This window comes from Apis laboriosa, unplaced genomic scaffold (assembly GCF_014066325.1).
Source record: "Apis laboriosa isolate Shangri-la unplaced genomic scaffold, ASM1406632v1 scaffold14_cov150, whole genome shotgun sequence".
NCBI classification, from domain to species: Eukaryota; Metazoa; Arthropoda; class Insecta; order Hymenoptera; family Apidae; genus Apis; species Apis laboriosa.
In genome coordinates this window covers 2189140-2213656 of record NW_025221798.1, presented here as the reverse complement: position 1 = coordinate 2213656, position 24517 = coordinate 2189140, and the positions used below count along the sequence as shown (strand labels likewise).

The following is a 24517-nucleotide window of genomic DNA, read 5'->3' as shown; positions in this document are numbered from 1 at the left end:
ATTATATGCAATTATCACTATATGCAATCAATTGAACTATTATATGTAAGAAAATTAATTACACCGACGATCTGCAATACTTACTATATATATATAAGAACCGCTATAATAAAAATAAAAAATAAGAAAATTAAAAAATATATTAAAAATAAAAAATATTTACATATCATGTAATAAATTTCAATATAGTTTGATGAAAGAATTATTTATTTAAATAATTTTTTAAATATAAAATAAATGGGTAAATTTTAAAATGATGTATTCATAAAAACAAAAGAAATAAATCATATTAAAATGATTTATTTTTACAAAAAAATAATTACATAATAATTTATTAAAAATCTTACTTAATACATATTTACAATTCGCATATATAAAAAAGTTTTTTTATCAGAATAATTATCTCTTCAACATATTTTTTTTTCGCATGTTAATTAATATACGTACAATCAAAAAAATTTATTTGAACTCTGACTAGTTCATGACGCCTTTATCTCTTCAGAATACTTACAACTCGTTCAATGTGTGAAATTATTTATTATTCCACACATTTATTTATTAATATATACAAATTAACGTAATTCAGGTAAATCGTCGATGAACTTAATCTCAATAAACAGGTAAACAGATTTCTAAAACATTTAAGTTTTAAGATTTTCAAAACACTGATTGAATAATTGATATGACGCATAACTCTATTTTATTAAAATATTTATAAACTATAATATTTTAATATAAATTATTCTGCATATTTACAAATTGAAAAACAAAGAAATTATTGCATAATCATCGTATATCAGTGCTCCAAAATCATATTAAGCCTAATTATCAAAAATTCATATAAATCAGTCAATGATATTAATATTATATTTTAGATACAATCATTTACAATTTCTCTCCGCTGAGATTTAATACGTTGTAATACGAATGGTCCGGGAACCTATCTAATTCAATATAATCGGTTTCGTCGAGTAAAAGACCTTCTGTTAGGCTGACGAGTTCTCCAAAGGATGGCCTACATGCTGGATCTTTGTCCCAGCAATAATACATAATGTTATAAAGTTCTCTTTTACAATGTTCTGGCCTGTCTAATCTATAGCCCTCTTTGATCCTCCTCATTACCTACAAAAATAATTTTATATAATGTATTGCCAATATTTAAATTTCTCTTTTTTCTTCGAATATTAAAATAATTTATAACATAATTTATGATTAGAAAATAAAATAATAATAAAAATTAATTGAAATAAAATATTAGAAATCAAGAACATTTTAAATTATATTATTCAAATTTAATTCTTTAATAAAATTTCTCATAAACTTTGTAATTATTAATTAATTACATTTATTTAATTAAACTTAAAATTAAAATTAAATATTTATAGAATTATAAGAATTATAATTTAGTAAAAATAAGAAAGCATATAAATTTCTTAATTAACAAAGCTCTTTTAAATTTGTTTATTATTATTATTGTTATAGTTCAAATCTATAATTATAAAGAATAAAAATGTATAAATATATTACAAATATTCTAAATTAAAAAATTAAAGAAACAATTCTATCTAAAATTAATTATTTAAAATTTTCTATATATATATTATTTTTAAGGAATTTTAATAATTTGCTAATTTAAACAATTTTTAAAATGAAAGAATAATCACAATGTAAACTGAAAAATTAATTTTAAAAGATTGCATTTAATTTTTTTTAAAAAATAGCAACTTTAAAATTAATAAACTCTGCTGACCCTAAGACCCTACCTCTGCTGCAGCTAAACCGGGATAAGGCGTGGAACCCAACGTCACGATTTCCCATATTAATACTCCAAAACTCCATATATCCGATTTTACAGAAAAGATGTTGTCGTATAAACTCTCAGGAGCCATCCATCTGATAGGTAGCCGACCTTCGGACTTCCTTTCATAAATTTGATTAGCGGCCACGTCTCGAGCGAATCCGAAATCCGCAACTTTACAAGCACGATTCTCGTCGATCAATATGTTCCGTGCAGCTAGATCTCTATGTATAATTCCTTTGGAAGCTAAATATTCCATGCCTTTGGCAATCTGTGATATATAAATTATTATGTAAATAAATAATAATAAGTGTAAAATTTATTAATATCTACACTTGTATCTGATATATAATTGAATAATAATAGTTAAGATTATTTGTTAAAATAATTAAAATTTAATATATTAAGATTACTTAAACTATATTGATTCTATATAAAATTTGAGAAACATTTAAAAATTATATTATACATAATTATGATTAAAAATTTATCGTATTATATTGTATTATAGATAGTGTGAATTATAAAAAAATATCAATTTTAAATTATTTTTTAAAAAAGATTTTATATTACATAATATATAATACTTGATAAACAAATCCAGTTAAATCCCTAGACGTCAGTCCAGGTCCACCGTGGTTTCTTTCTTCTCTAGATGCTCTCAGAAAACTCTGAAGTTTTCCACCACTTACATATTCTAAAATAACGAACATAGGTTCACGTTCTGTACAGCAGCCCAATAATCTGACTACATTGGGATGAGGATCCAAATTTTTCATGACTCGTAATTCCTGAGCGAGATCTAGTCGTTCTCTTTCCGTGGCATTTTCTTTTAATGTCTTCACAGCGACTATAGTTGCTCCTGATTTTCCATCAATATCTAAAGCTTCGCATTTCCATACTTGACCAAAGCAACCTTCACCAAGAATATTGAAAACCTATTTAATGAAATAATTTGTTTAATTATTTTTTTTTTGATGAAAAAAAAAGAAAGAAAAAAAGAAATATTGATTATCCAAAGACATTTGAATTTGAATATTAATTACATAAAGAGGAAAAACTTAATAAATCATGTTTTCTTAATTATGAATATAGGAGAAAATGTTTTTTAATTATATAAAACATTTCGTTTAAAAAAATAAAGTTTTCAAATTTTCATTACATTTATATATATTACATTTAATTCAAAATGTATTAAAGTGAAAATGAAGATAATTTTAATATAAAAAAAATTGATTTGCCTTTGAGAAATTTTATTAAAGAATTAAATTTGAATAATTCTTTTAAAATAAAATTTCCCTGATAAAATGAATATAAAATTGAATAATCATATTTGCTTTAAGATGAATTTTTTTTATGTCGGCGTAATTACCAACCTTTAATCGATGTCGTGGAAATTCCCATTTATCTTCTTGCTTATTCTGAGCGCCTTGATTCTCTTTTTCCCATGGCTCGTATCGATTGTTGTACGCTTTTGGCCCTCGCCATCTTTTCAAGACAAGCGATGGATCATCTGATATGTTCGAGACGCTAACCGAAGCTTGTTCTTTCTATATTAAAACAAAAATAATTATTTCAAAATTTTATTTAATATTTTAAAAAATAACGAATAGAATACAAATAGAAAAATATATGTTGAAAAACATATTCATTATATAATTTTTAATTATAATATTTTGAATACACATTTATAATTCTTTTCATTATGTTATTACTCTATAAAACTGTATTTATATACAAGATAGACTTCAATATGTTAGAATTATTAAATATTCTTAACAATATAAAACTGTAATTTCTATCAACAAGTTTCTAACTTTAAATAAACAATTACTATTATTATTACTACATTTTATAAATATTCTCATACAAATATCAATGATCCCAAATTTATGTTACTCATAATTAAATAAATGAACACTAATACTCAACTTACATATTTTAAACAAACATATTACTTTCATGAATACCGATTCATGAATATTTTCATACATTTCCAAATTTATCTAAAATTGCATAGAAAATTTCCCAGCTGAATTCACAAGCTTCCCTCGCTCACGCTTCAAAAAATAATACATAAAACACATCTTTTCCATTTTTCAATTAATTTTATACATAACCATCCTCGTACCGTGTCTTCCTTAGACTTTCGGTTCCCGCAGAATTTGTTCCTCATTGACCACACACCCATGCCCAGTCCCACGACGAGCACGCAGACAGCCGTGACGGGTACCAGGGTGATAGCAATATCTTGTGAAGGCGCTGCGTCGGCAGGTGAGATTTTCGAGCTGAGAGGTGGCCCCTCGACCTCGTTCTCCTCTGTCGCCGGTTGAGGGACACCGGCGGTGGCGGTGGTTGGATCTGGATCACCCTCGGCCTCCTTCGACTCCTCCGGCTGCAGCTTCGTCGTTTTTGGTATATTGGCCGGCACGGGCACTGGCGGTGGTTTATGAGGTAACGAAGGCCTGTAGTTGGACAGGCTGGACAGGCCCAACATTGGCGGCCGGATTCTGCCGGGAGAGCCGTGCTGGCCCAGAAACGGGCTCCTGGAACAAAAGGGAAAATTAGAACGAAGGTGAATTACGGTTTAAAGACTCGAATTCTGGGAAGCGTGGTTAAAAATTGAGAGAATCGATTCTGGAAGATACTTCGAGTAAGAGATTTGGAGAGGTTAAAAAGAATTGGAAAGATTGGAGTTGAATCGAAAAGCATCTAATTCTAAAAGCATCGTCGTAAAAATTGGAACAATTTTTTCAAATATCGAAACAGTAAAGAATAATGAATATTATTGTAAAAAATTGGACCAAAATTGGACTTTAATATAATATCATAAAAAAATTAGAAATATTGAAATATTCACTTTTGTAAAAAATTAGAGGAAAATCTGGATCAACTCTGGAGGGTGATCCTGAAAATTTGAACTAATCGTAAGTTGTTTGAAAGTCGTTCAAAGTTTGGAGTACGATCGATCATGCATGATCAAAAATTGGAAGAGTCGAGATACCGTGATTTCGAAACGATTCGAATCGAAGTGGAACGAGTATTATGAAAAATTGGGGCAAACAGAGTTTGTCACTCAAAACGAATCTGATCATCGACGAACTGGAGCATGAATAATGGAACGGGCCACTGAGAGTCCTCCAAAAGGTCACGCACTGTTCACCGTGATTTATCGACGAAACTTTCTTGCAGGTTGACTAGGTCCCGCAGATTCACCGGAACCTCTGCTCGGTCAACTGAAAAACTGTTTCAAGGAAGATTGGAGCTGTTGATTTTCAAAGGGATTAGATCGAAGAGGTTTGAAACAACAACACATATATAATCGTACGTATATGCAATCCTTTTTATAAAAATCTTTAAACATCTTTTTTTATTTCTAATAAAATTTTTGATATAAATTTTAATTGCACCCGTTTCACAATAAAATTAATGACGTATCTTTAGATGATTTTAATAATATAAACGATATTTCTTTGATTCATTCTTCCATTTTTTTTTTAAAAATATAAATAATGAACTATTTTTATTTACTTTTATTTTTATTTACTATATATTTTTATTTACTTTTAATTTTGACGTATCATAACAAGTATATGGTAAATTTAAAAAAATAAATAATTAATATTCAAAATGAAATATATAATTTTTGATAATACTACAAAAATTGTAACACAATTAATATTTACTTATAAAAATTATTCTATAATTTATTCTATCTATCTAATCTTGAAATTAATATGCTCAGGTTCAATTTTTATTCATGATATAAATATTTTAGATGTCAATATAAATTTTAATATCATACATTGTTATATTATTTCTATAAAAGAATTTCCATGGTAAACGATCTCATCTCAAGTGAAGATCAAAATCAGTTCATCGATCTTGCGACCAATTTTATCCTCGACTCACCTGGTGTGTCCTCCATTGGGACCCGAAGTGTTCTTGATGGTGACGTAGACCTCGGTCTTTGTCGTGAGTTGACCGTCGGAGACGGTTACATAAAGGAACAGGTTCTGCCCTCCCTGGAAAGAAGAAGCAAGAAACATCGTTCAATTCTTGAAGCGACCGTATGCAGCTCGTGTTACGTTCTTATCGTCTTGAGCAAAGGAGGAAAAAAGATGACAGCACGTAAACGCGTATCTTGCCCTCGTCTAACGTACACGACTCGTTTAGATGCATCACAATGATGCGCAGTATTTCGTATCTGATGCCAGTCCAGACGTATAGAACGTAATAAAGAACGGTTAATGGTAAACGTAATTCCATTTGAAGAAATAAACTTGACCTTTAAGTGGTCTCTACTATTTAAATTCCTTGTTTTTTTAAAATTTTTTAAAATTTCACTTAACGATAGATATTATAATTAAATACGATTATAAATAAAATAAATGTTATTAAAAAGTATGTTGAAATAATTTTACTAAGATAATTCATTTTTATTTGGGTGTACAACAATTGTTAAATTGCCATTCGAGTATGGCGAGAATTATAATTAATAAGTAATAAGTAAAGAAGTCTTATTACTTTTAGAGTAAATTATGTACTGATAAAAATTATCATTACTGATATGTTCTATTTATAATACTTATATTTTAATATGATGTATTCTATAATGTATTAAAAATGTTATGTCATTTAAAACATTAATGATATTTTTTTCTAGATTAAAAATTCTCCAAGAATTGGAAATTCTCGATCAAGGCACAATTCATTTCACACATTGAAATTCACTTGAACAAAGAATAATTATTCGAAGATAAAAAGAATTCCTCTATTCGTTGTAGTGGTTTTAATTTAAACGTGAAAATAATTAAGATAGGGATTAGAAGGTACATTTACTTTATTTTTGAGCGTTTCATTAACGTAGATAATGCCCGTGCTATTGTCGATGAAGAAAGGAAGCGAGGGTTGCGGGCTCTCGTTTCCGTTGTAATTGTGCCCAAGAGGTTCCAAGCCATAGGTTAGCTGATCCTGTTCATTGTCCTCGGCACGGGCTCTAGTCACCACGCTTCCTACAGGCTCTGAATCAAGAAGCACCAGATTTCGGTCTATCCACATCACGGGTGGTGTGTTGTCGCTGAATTGGCTTCCTACAATGAAAATTAATTGCCAAGGTTGGTTCACGTTCAGTTTGCACATGTTGGGTATAATTATACTTAATTTGAATGGGGCAAATAAATTTTAATACATTTTCGATAAATTGAAAAATTTTATTTTATCATTGATAAAATAACTACAAATTATACGTAATAAATATGGAAATGATGTAAATTAGATGTAGATTAAAATTCAAAGTAAAAAATATAAAACAATCTAAATATAATCAAAAATTACTATTGTCAATTGTCACTTTTATTTCAATATTTATTAATGAAATTAAAATTAAAATTATGCCATAATTAAATAAATTTAAATTATTGTTATTATACACGTACATGTATGTGTATCACTTTATTGTAACGATTTATAAAAAAAAATTTAATATTACCTTCCAAAGGAAACTACTTTATCGATTAATCGCCGACTTATCGATTAAAACTGTTTTATCGTTTTTTCATGGAATACAAATTATTGCAACTATCATAAACTTCCTATTCTTGATCCTCGAATATTTACTTCCATCCACGATTCAGCGTATCGATTTTGAACTGAACTTTGTGTAATCATTCTTTTCCTTTTTTTTTTTATCGAATCCGATTAATTCGTACACAGAACGAAACGGTTTTCCGCTTGAGATCTAATTAAGTTTGGATTTACTGAACGGTAATGAGAGAGAGCCGCGGATGGCTTGAGAGATCGGCCTTGATATGCATTCTTATCCTAGATTTTGAGTTCATATCGTCAAGTAGAGTGTAACCTTTCATGCTGTATTCAGAGATTGCAGATTTTTCGTTCCTTTTCGTAAGTAACGAAATAACGAGATCCAATTTTTGAAATATATCCTCTCGTCTCGTCTCGTCTCAAACATATATATTAGAAGTCGTTCATTCTGTGAATTCTTTACCTTACCTTATATTCATTCAAATAAATTTTTTTCCTATTAATTTAATCCAATCTTAAATCATTGGAGAATAAATAATTGTTTTTCTAAAATTTTTTAATTTTTTTTTAATATCTTGTTTCAATATAATCTCGAGAATTTTAATAGAAAAATTATTTTTGTATGTTTATTTCATTCTATAATATCATATTTCACGTTATTCGTTTTACAATTTCTATATAATCTTTGTAATGCTAGCTTCTATGTAATCTAAGATAATTTAATATACATTTTAATATACATTTTACGATATTAAATTCCATATTATAATGTAAAAAAGGAAAATAATAAATTTATATATTACATTAATTATATATTTATTATTTTCTTCCTTTTCAAATATTTTCTTTTCTAGTTGTTTTCTAGAGAAATAATGAATTACCTATAAAAGAAACATAAAATTTTTCAGACAACTACTTTCTACATATATTTTTTTATTTTATTATTTACATTTATTTTATAAAATAAAAATATTTTTCTACAAATACATTTATTTCTATATATGGATGATTGGATCATTGCATTGCTCTAAATTATCATCTCAATAATTCCTTATACATTACGTTCAATTTTACCATGTCGATCACATAAATTATCCGATTTGTTGTACCTTCCGTGTAAGAGGTCGTTCGTGCGTTACCAAGCGATATAACGTATATGATCATTCGTCGTGCCGGTTCAATTCTCGGTAGTGTAAGATACCGTTGCACCGAGTATCGGTATTACCACTCTTATCTACGATTTCGAGATCTCAATCGGCAGTTCTTCTCAGCCGAGAAAACACGGTAGCTGTTTGAAATAATAGATCGTACGTCGCCTACCGAGTTACCTCGTTCGTTTTAATTTATATTCGCGTTGAATGAAACAGCGTGCACTTGTACTATAACAGTTTCATTATATGCGCTACGTATATTTATTATTTCATCGTGAAAATATTTTTATACAATTTACGAATCTGAAAAATGAATTTTTTAGAAATTTTAAAAATAAAACTCAAGATTGTGAAAGTGGATTGTTGTATGTATGATTTTTTTTTTTATAGTAATTCAAAGATAAAGACAAATTTTTTATCAAAATTTAGCAATTTTTCATTTTTTATGTTATATATTATCATGCATAAAACGATTGGGTAATTTCTATTTCTTGAAAAATTTTTAAATTTGGCGCCATTTATGCAAAAATATAATTTCTATCGCATAGCTATGATTGTTTTATCGAAGTTTATTTTCGTTTGTTCATTTCACATGTTACAAAAGAGGTTAAGAAATATAAATTATTTATTTTAATTTAAAAGATGCACAATTCCATCTGTGTGCATTGAATTCCATCGTCCATAAATATATTTATATTCTTAACCTAACCTAACGCAAATTGAAATTACTCAATTTATAACTCAATAAGTAAGCTTCAACTGGCATTTCTGCATATCAAGTTTTATATATTTCTTTTGATTCATAAAATTAAAATACTATTTTCAAAGATTATCCATAAATATATCAACATTCCGTACAATTTCTACAATTTATCTGAAAAATTAAATTGGTTATAACTAAATAAGTAAACTTCAACCGACATTTTTTCACTACTAACTTTTGACCTCCAATTTGTCTCACAAATATATCAATATCCTGAATAAAATACACACAGGAAGAAGAACTGAATAAGACAGTTCCGTTAGTTAACTAACAAACTTTACGATCTCAGTAATTATTCGCTAATGTTACAGCACAATGTTCACCGTTCCAAAGGCTCGAGCGTTTGTTCAACACAAGCATACCAATGAGCTTTCGTGCGAACAAGAGAAAGTCCTCATTATCAGCCAGTTTCCTTACCATGTTTCGCAATTTCGATTTGATTTCAATATCAGTAGACGTTAACTATGCATTCTCATTGGATTCCAACCTGATTTAAATAAGATAGTAACAGACTTGGTGTTAATAATATGTATGATAAAAATTAATGATAAAAAAAAAATCTTCATTTTAAATCTTTTGCATAAAATAAATTAGATAATTTAGATAATTTAGAATTTAATTAATATAAAATGTCCAAACATGAAATGTATAATATTTTTATCAATTGTAATTGTTCATTATAATATTTTATGAAATATCTGTTATAATAGATACAATATTATATTATGTGTAAATAATTCTATTTTTCTCTAAAACTCTTGACAGAGATAATTATAATTCAAAAAATTAATTTATTATTCAAAGTATAAATAATATTTTTTCTTATTTATAATCAAGTTAATTCAATAAATAAATATTTAAACATTCTTCCATTTTTTCAGTTTACCTCTTAAGATAAATCCAACAAATCTTAAAAAACAATTACTCACTTTCCCATTTCTTCATCTTTTAGAAAATCCATTTAGAGTATAAACAACAGCTCAAAAATCATCCGCAGAAAAATTAAAATTAATCGCTTTTCAACGGCAAATATTCTATCGATGAATAGCTATCAATAAGCTAGAACCAACATTGCAAAATAAAAATAAAAATAAAACAAAAAAAATTCAATTTATTTTATAGAACACATGCATTTGGTAAAAAGCATCATCATCATTTCGATTTATTCGCACAGAATTCTTCAATTATCAATCTTATGATCAATCTTATGATCTAGTCGCGATAAGATATCAAGCGAAAAAAGGAAAAGAAAAAAAAAAACGCCAGGAAGCGGTGGCATTTAATTAGAGTAAAGTAGGCAGACGCGAAGGATTAGAATCGAGAAAAACACGTATTCATGACTGGCAAATTTGCCCGTAACGTGGATCATTAAAATTTATGGATGTTGTCTGCCTGATGACTTTCTTCGTTCGCGTGTTTTCCAGTTGATCGGAGGATCGCGAAAACACAGTTCTAATGGACATCATATAGCCCAGCCTTGTAATTAAGGCGTGAAAGATTAGCCCTCGATTCGAATTTATGGTAATTAACGTTGGAGGAGGTTTTTTTTTCTTTTTTTATAGGATCGAGGATGGTTTCTTACGTCTTTTCTACGTGGATCCAGTATTACGATTTTGTTTGATCGATTTTAATTTAAATCTGAGCTTCGTTCGATCGCAATATTAAGGATACTTGGTTTGCAATTTTTCTGGAAATGTCAGCATGGTAAATTAACGTGTTTAAGGTAGATTAAATTTTTCAAAAATATAATATAAGCTAATTTATAATTTTGAATATTAGTATATTGGCTTTTATCATTTTTCACGAATGAGTGTAGTTACAAAAATAGCCTAATATAATACATAATGAATAGCCAATAGGTATATTAAATTAAATTAACTGTGAAATTAGTTTCTTGATAGTTACAGTATATATATATATTATATTTGCTATTTTTTGCTGAATTAATAGCAATAATTATCTGTTATTGTTTAATTTTATAAACTACAAAGAATTTCCGAATTTTAGTCCGATTATATTAATCCCATTAAATAAATTCCAAATATTCGTACTCTTGACATTTCGAAGAAACTAAAAGCTACATGACGATCTCGATTCAAAATCTTTCACTCAAACGTGATAATTCTATTATATTTTCAATATTCTACAACGAGAATGATCTTCAATTGTCAATAATAAATCAATTTCAATTTTGTGAAAAAATTAAACCAATCAATAGTTCGATGGTTTTCTTCTCTTTTTCGTGTTAAAAAAAAAAAAAAAGATCCATGATAGATTATATTAACTATATATACGCGTAGCTAATGAATCAATTAGCAGACTTTAATAATAATGATTGTTGAGCATTAATTCATCGATTTGAAAAATGATATTCCAAGCTATCCTTCATTAACCTTATATCATTGATCCTTCTGAAGTATTGGCCAACTTTGTGGTTTCCAATATTTTTAAAATGATTTCAAATTTATGTATCTTGGTAAAAATGTCGTATAAATCAAAGAAAGTTTTTCTTCTTTTACAGAAGAAGGTTAATATTATAGAATAAAAAATTGATAAAAATATTATCATGTTTGGATTATTCTCGTAAATGTAATATTTTTTTTTTTTTATTCCCTGACATATTAAGCAATTTTTAAATTCTATTCTGTCGTTACCACTATTTTTTTATACGAACGTATTCCTCTTTTTTACACGATTAAAGAAGGAATATTTTACACGGTATATAATTTGCATTTAATATTTGTCTTAATCTCGAGGGGAAAAAATGAGAATCACAGAGTGTGTTATCATTTTGTTGCGGGCCGTGAATTCATAAGTCTGGAACACCGACTGGACAAATAAACGATAAGCATAAATTCCGCCTCTGTTATTGCGGTCGCGGCATTACAATGCCACGAGTCGCGACATCGGTGTACAAGGTGCTTCTTTATTTCGAGCACCGGCGTGTTATAGCGGTATTGAAGTCACTGCACCGTGAGAATACAGTTACGCGGTTATTCTCGTGAAATAATGGTCGGCATTAATGATCGGTATAAAACATAATACTATTAAAATTTTCGATAACTCTTTTACCGTTGCTAAAGAATATTTAAGGTTAGAAATTTTTCTTACGAAGAGTATTTGTCAAGTAAAAAGTATACTTAAAGCAATGTAAAGATTAATAAATTTTTGTAATTTTCATTTTTTTTTGTAAAATTTGAAAATTTTATTTGAGGATATAAAAGGTATAAATCTGATACATCTATATATATGTATAATAATTTATATATACTGTTTTATTACTGTTTATCTTCATGTTCATTAACACTATAACACTAATGTCACAATGTGATTATTAACTACTAGTTTTATATTTTTCTCACATTTATATCTCTCTACATACATCTCCAACGAAAGATGTCTCAATTTCCCAATAAACCGCAAAAAAAGAAGAAAAATGAAAAAAAATAAAACAAACAAAAATTAATGTCTACTCTTCAAAGAATTCAAAATTTTTCTCCATCTTAACGAAAGAGTCCCAATTTCCCCATAAACAAAAAAAGAAGAAAAAAAGAAAAATTAATGGAGTGTAAAGGTTGACTGGCCAATAGTGTGGTCAACGAGCAAAGGAACAAGACGGAGAAAGTGGGACGATGAAAGTGCGACCAAACGACAGGGCTGCCACTGTGTGCGCATGTCAGTATGACCTGCGTCGAATCATGGGTTTTTCACCGGCGTCGGAAATGCAAGGGATCTACTTGTTGCTCGACTCTTTCCTCGAGTCAGGTGTCGCGTACGAATCGGGACCATTAACGAGATTGTCAATCTGTCCCACTTATTTAATTACAGGCAAAGAAAAGAGAATAGAAAATAGTTTCCAGAAATTGGATAATCTATATATATAATATTATTATCAGAGGCAATATTCAAAAAATGATAAAGATATTGGATTAAAGATGAATGAAATTTGTAAAATCATTTAAAAATATAATGAATAATATTTGTAAAAATTAAAGGATTAAAGGAATAAATAATTTTTCATTGGTATAAAAATTATGATTGATAAATATAATTATAAAAAATGAAGTTAAGCAATTATTAATAATAGAAGATTAAAATTAATTCTTGATATATATAATTAGTTTATTGATCAATTTAATGAAAATTGATATTAAGATTAGGGGATCTTGTGATATTATGATTGATGTTTGATAAACATTTATTGCTTAGAATTAGTGAAAGTAGTTTTTGAAACTCTTTAGGGAAAGTTTTTATGAATTTATAGATATACATGTATATACAATCTATGATAAATTATAATCTATGATATGATAAATATATTTTTAAACAAAAATAACTTGATCATTTTGAATATCTCACTTCATAATAAGAACATTATATATTAATGATAAGAAAAGTTGTTTCAGATAAAATTGGTTATACAGATAAATAAACGTGTTAATGTCACATGAAGGTCAACTTTATCTTATGAAGGTCAAAGAAAAATGTAAAAACAATATATTAAATGTAAAAAAAAAAAAAAAAAAAAAACAAGTTCTAATTAACCTCAATAGATACAGTTTTAGGGTCAACATGATTTTTAATTGGCTGTTAATTAACATGTAAAAACATTAAAAAAAAAAGATAATTTTTTTATTAGTATTTATTTAGGAAAACTATTCTCTTTTAATAAAAAATTATTTATATACATCAATGAAAGATTAATAAAATTATTAATTAAAGAAATTTTGTTGATTTTTGAAAAAATAACATCTCCATCAACTATTCGTAAGAGAATAAATATTTCCTTTGACAGTGTTTAATTAAAACCATTCAGCAATTATATTTATCAATAGTTTTAGCACAAGATAGACAGAAATTCTCGTTAATGGATAGAAAGTCAAGCGCTCTCGACTTTGATATATACTTGAATAGCAAGACTTAAGTCTTACTCTTAAAATATCTGAGAGCTCTTTCAGTTTTCTGTACATTTCTGTAATGCCAGCATATTTTAGACAGTAGTAACGATTTACCTTGAAAAGAGAATTGATTGTAAAAAAGAATTTATAATTGTTTAAAAATTTAATGCTATTTATATTATACAATGTAATAAAATTTAAAAAATTTTAAAATAGATAATTTATAAAATAATTATCGTCAAAATTTTAAAAAATTTTTCAAGATTCAGCATTGATAATATTTTCATAATAAATTATCAATAAATCTTTTTCTCGATAAATTATTCGATTCTTATCGAAATTTTGAAAATAATGGCAAAAAAATTCGAAACAGGTTTAGAAAATAAATAATCTTTTCATCATAAATTTTTTTTTTAAACTTCTTACGTCAGAAAATATATTTTTCCAGCTATTTGTAAACGTTCAATTTTATCTTTTTATCAGAAATAATAATATTTAAGATATAAAGTTTGAAAAACTGTTTTTTTTTTTTGAAACTCGCTATCGAAAAATATAACATATATAAATATCAAATATCGTGTTAAGTTGAAATTGAAAAATTTAAAAAAAAAAAAAAAAAAAAAAACCTATTTCTTTCCATCTTTCCATATAATATAATGTTCTTACACAATTTCTCCCTAATATAATGCTTTCTAATAATTTATTCAAAAAAAAAAAAATAGATTAATCGCACGTAACGATTACACATGCAACTTTTAAAGAATGACTCATGGAGAATGGATAGATCTAAGTAAGTACTTACGTACTTTAAGTAATGTGAGATGCAACAGGATCTGAAAGTGAACTATTCGGTTTCCATCTTTCGCTCTAACGCTACAAAAATATACCGCGGATAGTTTCTCATTTCTACGTGAAATTTCATCGCAAAAAGACCATGAATTTTTGGAATGCAACCACGACTGTTTGCATAATTAGATACAATAAAATTATAAATTTAATTGTGGCTAATACTTGACCCTATAACAATGTCAATCAAGATTTTCCTTTATTTTTTATAATATTAAAATAATTATAAATATGAAACTTATGATTAGATTTAATTTTATAATTTTAAACTTAAATATTTTAATATATACATATTGATTTTTTTCAAATTTTTTTTAATTAATACTTAAGCAGAAAAATTATATTCAGATTGAAAGATCTCAAAATGCTATTGTTAGAATTAAATCAAACTCATTTACCTATAAAATATTCTGTAATCTACTGTAGACAACAAATTAAAAGGAATTCTTAATAAAATTCCTGATAAAATTAAAAAAAAAAACAACATTTAAAATTTCGAAATTAAAATAGAAAGTGAAAATCCATAAGTTACGATCTAAATTACAATAATATTCGAAAGGAGCATCAAAAAGCGTGTTTATACATCACAAAATAAATCCCCGAGAGAAAGTTGGGTACTTAGCAAAGATCCAAACCAAAAAAAAAAAAAAAAGACTATAATTTAATATCTGTTCCCTGAAACATAAAAATCCATCGTCATTATTATTGCTTCACAATCGTTGTATAGCATCCCATGATGAGAAAATCTTTCGACGATCATCAAGACTCGAAAATCCACTTAATCGAAGGCCGATCTTTCGAAACCCATCGATTTCGTGGTATTCGACCAAGGTCGTGACGTCAACGAGGAACGCGTTGCCTTCCGGAAGCGGATACGTCCAGCGGGGCTTATGGGCGCTCGAAAGAGGCCGGGGATCTCTCTCTCTCTCTCTCTACTTTTTTTTTTTTACCTTTTGCTCGTTTTAACCGACTGTAGGGAACAGAACCGGAGAACTTTCACTTCGGTGAGGTCATCGTCGGTCCTTAAATATATTCCTTAGCATGACGCTTCACTTTCATGCATGGCGATACGCGCACCGAAAATTCGTTTTAGAGATTCGTATGGCGATTATGGATTTTGCGCGCAAAATTTCCTCCTTGTCGTTTCTAAATGAACGACTTTTATTTATAAATCGGATTCAAGTGTTATACGAAGATTAATAAGTATTTAGCAAATTACGATATCCTTTGATGATTATTTGATACATGATATGTTTTTTGTAGAAGATAAATTGCATTGGTTAATATTGTCATGTATGATTCAATTTTTAAAAAATAATTGACCTTCGCATGACTTCCAGTTGACTTCCATATGGCCTCCATCTAAATCAAAGCTATTAAATGTTACATAATTTATCTTGTCATACCAAACAATATTTTATGTAAGAACTTTTTTTTCATAACATTCTTTCATCAAAAGATATTCCATTGTGTAAAACAGACATTCTATATTGTAAATTTTATGTACATATAATTATAAATTATATGTTATTCATTTAATAAAACAATGTACAATAAATATTTATGTAAGAAATTTTTCTGTTAAAACTAGCTATCTATGTAAATTTAATACTTGTTTAAATAATTAGGAAGTTTTGATATTAAGAAAGACATTTGTATTCGTGATAATAATAATATTTTAAGTGAAAAAAAGTGTACAAAAAAATGTTCGGTGATCAGCGGTATAAAGCCTTGAAATCTTTTCATCAGATTGCCTTGAGCGAATCTTAATGTGGCCATATGCGACTTGTAACATTATATTCAGGCATAAGTATATGTTTCGCGGTTTTGTGAATGCAGACGAGTTAAAATTTCACGAAGAACTTTTTCTTCTTCGTGTCACGCTAAAGGGGACACGAATCTCGTTTGTTATTTTACATATTAATTGGAAATTTATAACGTAGATAAATAATATTTTTGGTGGCAAAAACTAAGAATTCGTAATTTCATTTGTATTTTTTATATTGCCATTTGATTTAAATTTAATGAAATATATGTATATAATAATAATGTAATTTAATGAAAATATATGAAATATTTTTTTATTAAATTTATGAGATAATAATAAGATTTTTTATAATTACTAAAATTTAATAATGCTAAAATAAAATAAAATGCTACAATTAATTATATAACAAAGATACGAATGAACAGACTTAACTTTATTTTCTAATTAATGTGTCGTAATAATATATGAACAAATAATTTGTTCATATATGTTAATTATACAATTAATTATTTTCTGTGTGACGTATGTACATTATATTTCATTAATGGTATGTATTTTATATATAATTCATTCATAATTCATTATTAAATGCGTTAAATTTATAGAAGTCAATTAGTGCCACAAGAAGTTTGTAATGGTTAAGTAATGGTTGTTCTATCAAACAAGTACCTGCGCCTGAATTACCGCACAACGCCGAGCATTTTCTCAGAGACACGAATGTCGGCACAAGAACGATCCTTCCTAATCAATTGCTATGTATTTAACGTGTAACACATTTCCAAGATGAAGATAATTACTATTTAATTATATTTAATTATAATTTTCACATATATATATATATAAAGAATAAATTTATTTTTAATATAATTTTAATATACATTCTCTAATTCTATTTATTTTTTATATTATTGATATAATTAAAAAAAAATCACGCTTAAAAAAATACCGTTATCTTTATTGAATTATAAATATTTTTAACATTTGCATTGGAATAACTGTAAATCTTTTTTACTAATAATAATGTAATAAATAATATATTCAATCTTCATTTTAATTATTACAAATTTTTTGTTTTGAAAGCTAATACATTAATTATGGATCAAATTAATTTTCAAGTATCAAAAATTATTATTAAATTTTTCAAATATTAAAAATCCTATTTAAAAATATATCTAATCTAATAAATCTCTTTCTAGAAACAGACATATAAATAAAGAAAAGATAAAAAAGAAGATAAATATCTATGAAAATACAATAAACTATATTCTACAAGCTATACATTCATCTTTTATTTCCAATAAAATCCTAAATATCTGAGAAACTCTTCAGAAATTTTCACAATGGACAATCCATCATTGTATGTGTATCATTGACTGGACGAATGCATGTTCATTAAACAAAAAGAATGCGTGATTGATACGTATGTGAACGCATGGTTGATCGATAATGCAAGAATGTGTTCCGAGAATGACTTTTCCGCACTTTTTCTGCATCATATTTTTCTGCAATGGTTTTTTTTAACGAATGAAAACGACCAAAAGTACGATCGTGATTCTTCCCCAACCAAAGAATTCGAGCGGAAAAATGGCTGCGTAACAAAATAAAACGACGAATGACTCGACCACTCGCCAGACGAATTAACGTTTAACAGCCGGTCGCATAATCGGGTCGCCAGACACCAAACAAGAAGTCGTGTATCCAACCTTCATCGATAATCGTTCGTCTGCACAAGATTTGATCAAAATACGAATCCTTGCCGAAGAATCTCGGTAGTTTTTGAACAAATTATCGTCGCAAAAATATTTGGACATTAATATATTTTTCATCTTTCTATCTAATATTTATCAGTAATACAAATCTAATCAATATTTAAAATGAATTGCAATAGCTGAAAAGTTTTTTTCAATTTTTAATCAGTGAAATGAAATTAATTGAATTTTATTTTATATATTTTATTTTATTTTATAGGTTATGTTAAGATATAGATTAGATTACTTACTATTTTAGATTAAGACAAAAAACTGATTGTCATAATTTGTATATCATTAAAATTCTTAATGAAATTTTTATCGTAAAATTCATTTTTTTTATTAATATAATATAATAATAATAAATTATCTATTAAACAATACATTCTAATTATAACACAGATGCTATAACTTTGTTCTATTTACAGATCGCAAACTGTTGAACGGAAAAATGCCAAGAGGAGGCGCACTTAAACAGGAAGCACATGTAACTGAAGAGAACAATAAAAAAAAGGTTGGCAGGCATGCGAAACAAACGATGAGAAAGAACATGAACAAGCGAAATAAACTTTCCCAATGCATATCTGGCAATTGGAATTTTCTTTTGACAAAAAGCCGTTATAAAAACCAATATGCAGTTGATAATTTGCAATCACCAATTATAACTACATCAAATTTTCTATTAATTTTATTACTAATTAAAAATTAATTCTATAATACAATAATAATAATAATTTCAATAATAATTTCAGTTATTTGTTAATAAATTTTTCATAATAGAATTTTTGAGGTTACAGAATGATGAATTCTTGGGATATGTTCAAACTTTTGATTGGTAAAATCATATCGAGAATATCATAAAAACAAATGTTATATAAGCATATTCGTTTATTTATTAATGAGAGTTAGTAAAATTTCTTTCAGATAAAATTGTCGTATTCTTCTGCATTCTTTAAAGACTCATGGAATCATGCATCTTTGTGTTATCGGTTAACTGGCTTCTTTTTTTCGATGATATAAATACTGTAGTTTCTTTGAGACTCAGAACTTACAAAAGAATGGATTACGAAAGAGTAATGGCATTACATCTATCGCAAGTATGTTCAAATATTCGAATCTTTTATAAATATTTTTTTAAAAATTTCATGAATATTAAAGATCAAATACTTTATTATATCTTACTACTATTATATGAATCCTATAAAATGATCTTTTTCATTAGATTTAAATTTATTTATAGGTACATAATGAACTTGATCCTATTACTAGTTAAAAGAATTCTACGTGCAGGTGTCTCTCAAGTCGCGACAACGACTTTCTATTTAAGTCTGTTTGGAAACTTCCTGGGCCTTTTGGTTAACAAAGCTATTTGAAGAATAATTTTTTTTTTAAAAAATTTACACTGACAAAAGAAAAATTTTCTTTCTTTGATATGAGATGTTAAAAATAGTTTCATAAGAAACCTACTACATACTTTCATAAACTTCAATACTTTAGTTATGGAACAGAATACATATAATTCTTAATTTATACAACTTTGACACATTTCTTTATTCTTTGTATAAATGCCGTTGCTCTATTGTAATCGAAGTAAACACCGTTACTTTTTACAGTAATCAACATCACTATAAGCATTTTTTTAATGTATTTTGATTTCTCAAATAAATCTTTCCTATTTTTCTAAATTTTTATTTCGTTCTATAATTTTATGTTTAACATATCGACATAGAAAAAAAATAAAAAAGAAAAAGATAAAATAAAAAAATTCGATAAAATAAATGATAATTCGAATAGATCGGATAAATGATTTAAGTAACTTTCACTCGTACCCTTCACCACTACTCCATTAAATCACGGTATAGACTCGTTTACAAGTGAATCCGATATTACTTAGTCGAAGTTGGAAAATTCATATTTAAATCTGTAAATCATAAATTTGAATTTCACGACGAGTATTCAAATTAATTTTTAAATACATCTTTACTATTTTATTTAATCGTACAATTATGTATTTGGAAAGGAGAGAGACATTTTTTTTTATTTCGTGGCATCAATATTAAATAGAAAGGAATCGGTTGCAACAGAATTCATTGTATCAAAGGCGGCAACTTAATGAAGTATGAGAAGAATGTTGCGTAGGTGCAATATGCATATAAGTATATGTATATGAAAGTGAACCATGATAAATAATTTGCAAGCTAAATACATACAAATATATTTATTATAATACTATGTATTTGACGAATATGTAATTTTATAAAATGATAAAAAATTATATATGTTTTTATTTATTATTTTGTTTTTAATTTTTTTTATGTTTATTATATTTGCTACATTATATTCAATTCCATTTTATATATAATAAATTGTTTTAAAAATAAGAAAAAATTATTTGATTGAGATTATTTATTTATATGTTGAAAAAATCTCATTTTTCATTTATTGTGAGATGAGAAGAAATCTTTGTATCTTTTTTGATTGGATACATCACAAATATTTATTTATAATAATTATTTTCAAAAGTATATTTTCTTTCCTTTAAGTAATTAAAAAATATATATTTATGAATTTATAATATATTTACAATAAAATAAATAATAAAAATTATAATAACTGAACCAAAAATATCAATAATTAAAAGTAGAATACTTTTTTGAAAAAATTAGAAAAAAACTTAGATTTTTTTTAAAGTAAACTAAAAAAATTTTAATAATATTTATTGTTTTTTTGATATATAAAATATTAATCGTTCATTTTGATTAAATTTAACAAGCTTTAAAAAGTTCTTTTAAAACATCATAAATATTGTCACATATTTTTTTATAGTTTTTTATAGAATGACAATTCACATTTATTATTTCACAATTTTTCTATATTTCATGACATACATTATAATATGCTTTTTCAGGCCATAATATTTCATTGAACAACAGGTGAGAATCTCCATTATAGATTGAAAGCTGTAACGAATTTATCGCCAATGCATATGGCAGCATTTCGTAGAATATGATTTAAATATACATATTGTCCCGTTTATTAAACTTGTTTAAAATGCATAATGAAAGTAATTTAAGATTTATTTAAAAAAATAAGAATTATATTTTCATAATTAATTTGAAAAGAAAAATTTGTATAATTAATTCGAAAAAAAATTTTCAATTTTATTATTATATTATGATACAGATTACTTTAAAAATATTTAACGTTTAATTTCATTTAAAATTAGATATGAAATTTCAATAAATACATAATGTCGAATTGATTTATTTATATAGTGAACGATCATTTGTTTGTTAAATTTATTCCTCTATATTCTGATTTCGCATTATTTGAAGCATGCGTCAGAAGAAGTATTCTCGACGCTTTCTCCGGGATATATTAGAAAGTACAGGCTATAAAATCGTGGTTGAAAAACTACAAATATCATAGATTATTGGTAAAAGTTTTTCAAATTTAAAATGATTGTTCATCATTAAAATTTTCATTCATATTTAAATCAAAACTAAATAAATAATTATTGTAAATGTTAAGAATTATCAAATTTAAACGAATGTTCTTAATATTTTGAATATTACTGCCATTATTTTTCAAAAAAATAGAAACAAAATTTCGACTGTTTACAAAATCGTTAATTGAATAATAATATGTATATCAATTAAAATATATTAAAAAATAAAAAAAATATCTTACCGGTTCCATTCCATAGGCACAATGCCATAATAACGATAACCAATCTGACAAACATTGCGCTACATTGGTCTACGATACATGAAATATCAACAGAATCACATTCGACTCGCTGATACGTGGATCGATCCGAGCCACGATAAATCGAAACACTTTGATAGCTAGTTCTGTCGATGACATCTATCGAACTGTTACACTGTCAATCATATATATGCAAATGCATCTATCATTCATATAGATACATTTATTATTCTTTTTTGTCGATTTATTGAATATATCTTCATCATCATTCGATATCAATTATTATTAGATACATTGAACAACAATTGCAGATTATATATAAACATTCCTCGAATATATTTGATAACGAACACAAATTCACACAGATTCTCGACAAACTTCTTCACCTATATATTACACGCACAATTTTAATCAACGTTGATTAATGCACAATTCGAAAACAGCTCGAAAGTTTTGCTACTTGTTGTAGAATCAACCGGTTGGAACACGCAAAGCAGTCGACTTTCTCTCGAGTCAGATAATTAACCGGCACAAGTTTTTAGAACGATCACAGTTCGCAACGAAATATTAATTACGAATACACCGAACGCTAATAAATCATCACTGAAGTGAATTTCAAAAAACGCTTGAAATATTTCGGCCTTAATCGTATTAGAATTGTATATATTGTCTCTAAGTTTATTATAATCTTTCTTTCATCTTGGTACAAATAACATTATACTCCTGTCAATCGATTTCTCGATCACTTTTCACTGACTCGGGGTTAAAAAATAACATGACTGTACTTGATTAGTCGAATCACTAATTCAAATTAGAAAAATGTACCGATCTTACGCATTTTCGAATTAAAATTAATCACTTGTTAAGCCTTCCGATTTCGAAACAACGCCGCTCACGAACTAAGTACTGACTCTACGTGCATCGCGACGCGATCTGTTCGTGAATGCCGTGGCAGCCATGCCGATCAAACTGAAAGAACGCATATCATTGGCGTAATTACTAAAGAATCGAGTATCGAGTTCATCATTTCAATTCAATCAATTTTGCTGAGCAATTAGATAATGTATTATTGAATGAATTATTATATATTTTATTTCTTTTATAATTTTTTTTTATTTTTATAGCTTCTATAATTTTTAATTAAATATTATTTTCTTAAAAATATTTTATGAAATTAGATAAAATTAGAAATTGAACAAATTATGTTTATTTAATTATGAAATAATGGAAAAGTTAGTAATTTACTTGAATGAAGCAATATCGATTCTTCCGAAATTTTTTGAAGTTTTATGCGTGATTACGCTTATGGTTTACTGTCAATTCTGTAAAATGTAAGAAAACTTCATTGGTCAACTTGCCTTCAGATTCTAAGAAATATACACATACACATTATATGCATTTAATTAAATTTTTATAATTCAGAATTGAATAAAATAAATATTTGAATGAAATGATTAATTTACTAAATATATATTTTAATTGTATAAAAAAAACATCTTTTAAAATAATCATTAAGTTTGATAAATCAATTTTATGTAATTATAATAAATATAATTTATATGATATAATTCCAGGTAAAATAATTTAAATAAATAAAATCAATTTTATATAAAAAAATATTATATAACGATTCTAAGCAATATGTTAATGTACTTATATTATTTATCAAAATAAAATTTTAATAACTAATAGAATAATAACAATAGAATGTTAATTATAAAAAAAAATTTTCTTTAGAATTAATTTCATATAAGAATTTTTTAATTTATTTAATAAAACATAATAATAATAATATATTTAATTTATTTATTGTTTACATGTATTAAATAAGTTTTTTTTTCCAAAAAGAAATAAATATTCAAGTAATAATCACTATATTTTTATTTCTAATATGTTTTATTATTATTATTATAAAAAATAGAATTATTTTTAAAAATACTTTTTTTTATTTTTATCAAAATAAAAAAATAAAATAAAAATTATTTAATGTTATCGAAAAATACTTTCACTTATACATATATGACATATGTATATCTCTTTCTTAACTTTCTAATATATATATATTTTAATAATTTTATTTTATATAATTTAATCTAATTTTATCTAATTTTATAAGTATTTTCTAATACAAAAAAAATTGTGTCAATATTAAAATATTGCACAAGTTATTAATATAATATATTTTTTGCTATTTATTATATCAAAGACACTATATATTTTTAAGATCTTATATCTTTCACACTTTTATATGAATATAGCAATTATGATTTTTAATGCTTTAAAAAAATGTGAT

At 26.2% G+C, this 24517-nt stretch overlaps 1 protein-coding gene and 1 long non-coding RNA gene across 2 annotated transcripts; one reads left to right on the top strand and one right to left on the bottom strand.

The window, feature by feature from the left end:
* Positions 1-384: 384 nt before the first annotated feature.
* On the bottom strand, positions 385-23098 carry LOC122710542 (tyrosine kinase receptor Cad96Ca). Its single transcript, XM_043928455.1, has 8 exons — positions 22207-23098; positions 6641-6891; positions 5711-5823; positions 3930-4344; positions 3175-3348; positions 2386-2736; positions 1764-2069; positions 385-1122 (listed from the first exon to the last, which is right to left on the bottom strand). Exons 1-8 carry the CDS (start codon positions 22259-22261, stop codon positions 886-888), a joined length of 1902 nt encoding a protein of 633 aa, XP_043784390.1. The 5' UTR covers positions 22262-23098; the 3' UTR covers positions 385-885.
* LOC122710543 lies at positions 18074-20121 on the top strand. The gene is made up of 4 exons (XR_006345949.1): positions 18074-18537; positions 18945-19351; positions 19441-19613; positions 19757-20121. It is a non-coding gene; the product is annotated as an uncharacterized LOC122710543 (long non-coding RNA).
* Positions 23099-24517: the final 1419 nt, after the last annotated feature.